The sequence below is a fragment of the Rhinopithecus bieti genome, unplaced genomic scaffold, assembly GCF_001698545.2.
Source record: "Rhinopithecus bieti isolate Rb0 unplaced genomic scaffold, ASM169854v2 scaffold_21649, whole genome shotgun sequence".
Classification (NCBI taxonomy): Eukaryota; Metazoa; Chordata; class Mammalia; order Primates; family Cercopithecidae; genus Rhinopithecus; species Rhinopithecus bieti.
The window spans coordinates 2,201,477-2,209,568 of record NW_016811584.1 but is presented as its reverse complement, the minus strand read 5'-3'; the positions used below and the strand labels follow the sequence as shown (position 1 = coordinate 2,209,568).

The 8,092-nt window shown below is 34.6% G+C and overlaps 1 protein-coding gene across 1 annotated transcript in view; it reads right to left on the bottom strand.

Annotated features, from left to right (window-relative positions):
- The window catches only part of APPL1 (adaptor protein, phosphotyrosine interacting with PH domain and leucine zipper 1), a 45,267-nt gene that overhangs the window by 17,248 nt on the left and 19,927 nt on the right, over window positions 1-8,092 (bottom strand). The window contains exons 8-13 of the mRNA XM_017894136.1: window positions 7,425-7,571; window positions 6,160-6,242; window positions 5,248-5,406; window positions 4,049-4,237; window positions 1,503-1,545; window positions 149-205 (exon numbers count right to left, since the gene is read on the bottom strand). Coding sequence (XP_017749625.1) covers window positions 149-205; window positions 1,503-1,545; window positions 4,049-4,237; window positions 5,248-5,406; window positions 6,160-6,242; window positions 7,425-7,571 — 678 coding nt within the window. The remainder of the gene's footprint in view (window positions 1-148; window positions 206-1,502; window positions 1,546-4,048; window positions 4,238-5,247; window positions 5,407-6,159; window positions 6,243-7,424; window positions 7,572-8,092) is intronic.

Sequence of the window (8,092 nt, the reverse complement as noted above, 5' to 3'; positions counted from 1 at the left end):
AAAAAAAAAAAAAAAAAAAAAAAAGCTACCCATTCAAGGCCAAATTAAAAAATTATAGAACTTGAGAAATTATGAATTAATAAAAACATGTAAGCCACAAAATTACTCAATTTTGTTAGATCTGGGTGACATAAAATAAAAATATTACCTCTGGATTTTCACTTAAGTATATTTGTTTAGATATGTTGTTTATTGTACAGATCCACTGCAAGAGGAAAAAATAGAAAAATATAATTATCTACAAAGCTTCTCTTGTAAAGGCAAATGTTCAATACTCAACTGCAACAGATGTTTCATTAGAAGTAATACATTTATCTTCCTTATAAGAAAACATTTCATAAAGAGGGTGCGTATATATAAATATATATAAAAGAACATTCAATATTTTTATTATTTAAATATATGAAAACATTCAGTAGATTTATATAAGAATCTCAAGTTTAATTCATATAAGAAAATAAAAAAATACAGCAATCATGTTAAATTATACTTAATAATCTATATTTATCTTTTTATATCACTTCCCCTCCTAATCCCCACCAAACAAGACGGTGTGAACTCAGGTATCATAAACACAAATGCAAAAAAAACTTAAAAGACAAATATATTCTTGGTGAATATATTTTACATGCCTCCCTTCTGTCAAGTTTATAAATAATTAGCATAGAAAACAGTCTCCGCTCTACATCTGCTGCTTCACTCTCGAGGACTGAAGTGCCTGATGAGCCTCACTAATCTAAACAAATATTTCGTTTGGTAAATTATGCAGAGAACAGAGACATTTGTGTGTGTTCCTCAGAGACCAAAAGCAAGTTTTAATATTACTCTTTTCCATAAGAAGTAAATAAAGGTAGATCTCTATAGCATTTCCAACTTTTATCTTTTACCAACACAATTATAATGCCAAATTAAAAGGCAAAAAATCAAGCTAAGATATATTTTCATGGAAGAATGTTTCTCAAGATAAAGGTCTGAAGCATCAATTATTGCTAATACCTTACCTTCCATATCTGATATACTAGGAGTAAAATGGAGTCAAAATAAAAGGCTCATGAGGAAGAACAGAGACTCCCAAATTTTGTTTTCTATCTTTCATTTCTCCAAGATTTTCAGCTTTAGTTGCTTCCTGCCATGTCACATCTGCTGCCACTATGTTCTTAGTGCAGCAAATAGTGTCTCAAAGGATTGGTGAGAGAAGGGAGTAAATTAAACTGTCACCTCATGATACTAACAGCCTGCCAGACAGCAACAGTCACAAGGTCATTTCTCAATCTGAGTCTTTAAAATAGCAGAGATGATCTCTAAGGTCCCTCCCACTACAAAATTCTGTGAGAAACAAGAATATTGCTCAAGGACAATAGACCTTCGCCAAAAAAAGAAAAAAATATTTTTAATTAACTAGGATTTTCCAAAATTTCTACAATGAACATATTAATAAATGTTTTGTCATCAGAGAAATATTTTTAAATGTCAATGAAGAAATGAACTAGGTAAAATCTTACCTCTTCATGATCTTTTTTACTCTCTGCTTGCAAAATTGAAGATCTGGAAGAGAAGAGACATTTAAGCCTCAACTGTTTAAAAAAGTATTTTCAACATAATCTGAGAGAACTTTTAATCTTTAAAGGTAAAGGCATATATAAAACCAATCGGTATTAAAAGAACAAAACAAAACACAACCAACAGTATCTTAGGAAAAGGAGACCACCAGAGGTATCAGGATGCAGACTTTAACAACTCTGACTTTGGCCACCTATCCCAAGATGTACTAAAAAGGAAACAGGTACTGATCCTCAGAAGACAGACCATGACAAAGTTACATTTCAGTGAAGGCAATACATTTCAACTTATCATATACATTTCCTATATATTATGAACTTATCATATATATTTCAAATATGCATCAATGATCCTAATAGCAAAAACTTTACTTCATTATTTCTCCTTTAATATTAAATCAAATATTTCAATGTTAATCATTAACATATCATTAATTCACTTTTCTATAGATACAATATTAGAGTTAGAGAAAATAATAATTTTTACTAATTTTGCATCACACCAGGAATATGAAAGGAGAAATCAGGTAAGCATTAAACAAAAAGTAAGTACTTATAGTAAGTAACATGTTAACAAGTTGGTAATTTTGATAAATGAATACAGTGATTCCCAATATCTAGTGGGATAAATCCACACAATATTGGCATTCATTGTATGTTTGTAGAAGGAATGTGAAATTAAACAACCATTTTGATAAAGGATAGTGAGCTATAATATCTTTTTTTTTTTTTTTGAGACAAAGTCTCACTCTGTTGTCCAGGTTGGAATGCAGTGGCGTGATCTCGGCTCACTGCAACCTCTGCCTCCTGGGTTCAAGCAATTCTCCCTGCGTCAGCCTCCCAAGTAGGTAGGATTACAGGCACCTGCTACCATGCCCAGCTAATTTTTGTATTTTTAGTAGAGACTGGGTTTCACCATGTTGGCCAGGCTGGTCTCAAACTCCTGACCTCAGGTGATCCACCCACTTGGCCTCCCAAAGAGCTGGGATTACAGGCATGAGCCACCAAGCCTGGCCTATAGTATCTTTTTTTCAGGGGTAAAGGTCAAATTTATTTATTTTTATAATGTCTTAATATACATAAATACAGGGGGAAAAATGACTTTCAGGGAACCCAGAGGCTGCTCCTGAATATTAAATTAAGATATCAGATTAATCACTTATTTTAAAATGTTTGCAAATTTCCACTCTTATAAACAATACTAAAATAAATAATTTTGTCATTTAAAAAAAAGAAAGTTCAAAGGGTTAAAGCAGTATTTTAATTGAGTAGGGGGAAAATATGGCAGATAGTCTAAACATCTATCATTATGGAATAATGTTTAAATTTATAATGTATGTCCTTAAATAGGATTATAGAATAGCATTTATAACATGTTTGTTTTAATAGGTGGCTACAAATCCAAATTACAGTATTTCTTCAACTATTTTAAAATGTACTTAGGTTAAAATTGGAAGGCAATGGACAAAAAAGTTAATTGTTGCTTTCGATTAATAAGACAGTAGAATTTTTTCATACTCCTTTTAAACTTTCCATGCTTTTGAAAATTTATTTTAAATGCTACTTTAAAGATTCTCATTTAATGCAAAGGTAACAGAAGCTTGGGCGTGGTGGCTCAGGCCTATAATCCTAGCACTTTGGGAGGCTAGCGCAGGAGGACCACTTAAGCCCAGGAGTTTGAGACCAGCCTGGGCAACATGATGAGACATCTCTACAAAAAAATTTTTTTTTCATTGCCAGACATGGTGGCATGCACCTGTGATCCTAGCAACTTGGGATCCTGAGGTGGGAGGATCCCTTGAGCCCAGGAGGTTGAGGCTACAGTGAGCCATGTTCACACCACTGCATTCCAGCCAGGGAGACACAGTAAGACCCCACCTCAAAAAAGGTAATAGAAATCTTTTTAAATGGTATTATAAACATTAATGGAAAAATAATCTGATCAGAAATATTTGATTAACATTTTAAAATAACACTGTTGTTAGCACCTACTATATGTCAGTCACATTACATATGTTAGAATTTCTGTTCCTCACAACAATTTATGAAGTAGGGATTACAACCCCCCCACTCACATTTTACATGAACAAAAATGGAGCTGAGAGGGGTTACAGACATTACTCTACTGTCTGAGACCATAGAGTAAGTAATGGATCCAGAATTTGAACTTTCTGACTCCAGGTTTAGGACTCTTTCCATTAACTTGTTCTGTCTTCCCCGATACTATGCAGGATTTTCAGTTCCAGTTCCCTAACATGAAATCACAGGTCTTTACTATATGACATTGCTTGGACAACCTCAAAATATCAACAAACCATTTAACCAAGTCAGAAACAAAAATTCAATATATTTCTACAAGATTAAAAAGCAATTTATCTTAATACATATGAACCTAAAATGTCCATAAAATTTCTAAACAAAAAGGAATTATCCCACATTTCAGAAGTTTAAAATATTATAGATTATTAGTAGTAGAAAAAAATACTAACTTTTTTCCATCGAAAGAGGTGATCTGAAAACAGTATCGTCTGTCTTCACAGTCCACAGCCATCACTGAACAGTTGTCTATGTCCATGGCCAGGCCTCCTGCTACATCCCCACGGGCCTGACTCATTAAATTTCCACCCTGCGTGAAGTAAAACTGTCTGTCCCAGGTAGATGACACCAAGCCTGTTTTACTAAATGAAGAAAGCACATTCACTCTTTAGTAACAACATACCTGAAATCTCATCATCAGCTAGACACAAGATAAAGCATGTTACAAAGAACTGGCTTCCGAAAAGGCACCAAGATGCCAAGAAAATAAATATAAATATGCTTTCAGTCTCTAAAATAAATTCATGTATGTTGACTCACTTTTGTGAATGTGTATACAGTTTCCAAAACAAGGCTGGAAATTATCAAACTGTGGCTGTTATAATAACGATCCATAAAATACAGGCTATAGTTCAACTTCCAAGGGAGTAAATTCAAAACAATATAATTTATTTTATTTCTAGGGTTAACCTGCTTCATCCTATCATCAGGTAAAAACTAACATTTGACTTGGTGCTATAATTACAAATATATTAAAGTATGATAAATGATATTTCACAGCATTCTCATGCGATGATACCATACGTGAATATTTACTCAAACTCAAATTAATTTCACTTCATTTTTTTTTTGAGACAGAGTCTTACTCTGTCCCCCAGGCTGGAGTGCAGTGGCGCGATCTCGGGTCACCGCAACCTCTGCCTCCCAGGTTCAAGTGATTCTTGTGCCTCAGCCTCCTGAGTAGCTGGGATTACAGGCATAAGCCACCATGCTCATCTAATTTTTGTATTTTTAGTAGAGGTGGAGCTCCACCATGTTGGCCAGGCTGGTCTCGAACTCCTGACCTCAGGTGATCCACCCGCCTTGATCTCCCACAAAGTGCTGGGATCACAGGTGTGAGCCACCACACCCAGCCTTGGTTTCACTTCTTTTATCATTCTACATTATTCAATAAATATCTAGGTAGGATTTTACTTCTGAAAAGTATTCACGTACCTCATCTGTCAAAAAGTTCACATAATACTAACACCTCTAAAAAGTTTCAACCTTTAATAAAATCAAAACAATATGACAGACATCAATTATTTATTATATTCATTTGGTATTGTCTTACATGATATACAATATACAAAAATAACAATAGTTTTCTTACTTCCTAGCATTAAGGTATCCAGCCTTTCGGGTTAAATTTCGATTAACAGGAAATTTGGTGGGGTCTGGGTCAGGCACATATAAGGGATCACTGGCTACTTCCAAATCCTCTATTGTCTGTTGCATGGTCTCTATATCACTGTCCATTTCCCTGCGAACACTGACACAGAACAGATTATTTACTACAAATCACAACCAATATAGAACTCCTTACCAATCATGTTTACCTGCATATTTGTTTTGGGTACGTTTTCTTAAAGAGAGGAAATGTGGTATGCGTGGTTAAAACAACACGAACACATTTTCAAACAGGTTTACAGTTTATTTGAAACTTAGGTATTTTGGAAACAATACTAAATTCAAAAAATGAATGAAGTCCCACTGAATCCCTGCTTTCGGTGTAATTTTCAAACTGCGCCTTTAAAACAGAGGTCCTGTGCCTTTAAAACAACAATCACTTTCATCTCTCTCCATACCGCGGACAGACCACATATACTGCTCAGCATTTTGAACCTGATGAGAACTGCTTTCTCTCTCTCTCTAAGCTTTCATGGCTATTTAGTAATCTCCCATTAAACTCCCACAATTTCAAGTTTAAAGATAATTTCACTTATGGGGAATTACTATTATGTGTCTGTTATATTCAGACATAAAACTGAGTTTAGAATCAAATGATCACCATTAAGAAATTCGAAGTTCACAATCTATGGAAAAAAGAGATTAAAACAAAAAACAAAAAACAAAAAACAAAAAAAAAAACAAGAAGTAACCATGGACCACATAAGAAACTCTCATGGCAGGGAAAATATTCCCTCAGGAAATTAAATGACAAATATCTTTATATTATATCATTGAGCTGTTAAGCTATCATTCACATCATTTCATTTTCAATTTTAAGGAAAAAAATACTTACTTCTGAACGCTTGTTCCAATATTAGCTAAAAATTCTTCCAGTTGTTCATTAAGATTTTCAGAACCCATCTTAAAGAAACTTATCTGGAGAGCAGGGAGTGGGGGGAATTGAACAATACAAAAATACATTAAGCAATACTTAAAGTAAACCATATAAACAATCTCTAAGATACATGGTTAAGTAAAAAACAAAGGAATATTCCCATTTGTGTAAAAATACATTGTAGTTTGCGATTTCTACTGCACATGGAGCCATTAAGGAAGTTAGACTTAAATTCCACTACATATCCTTTTATATTTTTTGGATTGGAACAAGTAATACATATGTTATGGTTAACAATCTTTTAAAATTGGAAAATAAATTTTAAAGTATTTCCAATAAATTATGTAAAGTATTTCATGTTTACAAGATAAGTTTTCTATCTGAGGAATAATCAGTAAAGTACTCTTTTACTTAAATAGATTCAAATTTTTTTTTTTTTCTTGAGACAGGGTCTCGCTTTGTCATCCAGACTGCACAATAACACCTCACTGCAGCCTCAGCCTCCTAGGCTCGAGGGATCCTTCCATCTCAGCCTCCCAAGTTGATGGGACCACTGAGGCATGCTACCAAGCCCAACTAATTTTTTCATTTTTTGTAGAGATGGGGTCTCCCTACATTGCTAAGGCCAGTCTCAAACTCCTGGACTCAAGTGATTCTCCTACCTCGGCCTACCAAAGTGCTCGATTATAGGCATGAGGCACCGCGCCTGGCCTCAATTTTCTTTAAACTCTTAATTTTTAGGAGACTGACACTTTGTCTTATACTACCCAAAACAAATTTCTAGCCCCCTTCCTGATGTACTCTTGGGGCACGCTGGAGTTCATCTATTATTTTTAACTCAGGAAGCATGCAAGGAATATGGGATAAACTCAAGCCTGTTCATTCTCTTTCAGATCTATTATGAAGCAAGTGTTTAGGTGAAGCTCCAGCAATAGGTATAACTCTGAAATTCATTTAGCTTTCTGTTCTCAGTCCCCAGCTATGGTGAACAAGTGGTTTCATTTACCCTAAAATATTTGAAATCTTCATTTGCAAGGAAAACCATTCTGCTTAACTTCCTTAAAATAATAGTCTGATGACATTTTTTAAAATTACTTCTTAAAACACAGACATGAACAAGGATGTTGAAAATAGTTTATAATATCTTTATACTTAATGTAAATATCAAGCTTAATATAAAGCTTTTAGGACAGTTATAATCCAAAATACAGTATAGTATTTACCTGAGCTTGCATGTACCCAAGTAGAGGTTCTAACAATGCTATTTTCTTCTTGTACTGAAGAGTATTTAATGCACAAAAATAATGCATCATGGTCTGGTGTTGTTTCTTTCTAGACGTGTACACATCTTCTGTTACTTCATACTTCACCTTTGAATGAAAAGATTTAAATAATTAAGTAAATAATCTGCTATTATTTACTTAATTTTGTATTATCTTCAGTAGGAGCTGTGGAGAAGAGCCTACCCGAGGAAAAGGTGTATCACAAGCAATTGAGCATTGATGTTCCTGTTTCTGATCTTTTAGAAATCCTTCAACATACTGGTTAAGCGAATTTTCCTGTTTAACTTCCAACCACATAATTTACAAAATGCACATTGAGGCCAGGCGTGGTGGCTCATACCTGTAATCCTAGCACTTTGGGAGGCCGAGGCAGGAAGATCACTTGAGGCCAGGAGTTTAAGAGCAGCCTGGTCAACATGGTAAAACCCTGTCTCTACTAAAAATGGAAAAAAATTAGCTGGGTGCAGTGGTACATGCCTGTAATTCCAGCTACTGGGAAGGCTGAGGCATGAGACTAGCTTCACCCTGGGAGGTGGAGGTTGCAGTGAGCCAAGATCACACAACTGTACTCCAGCCTGGGCGACAGAGACTGTCTCAAAAAAAAAAAA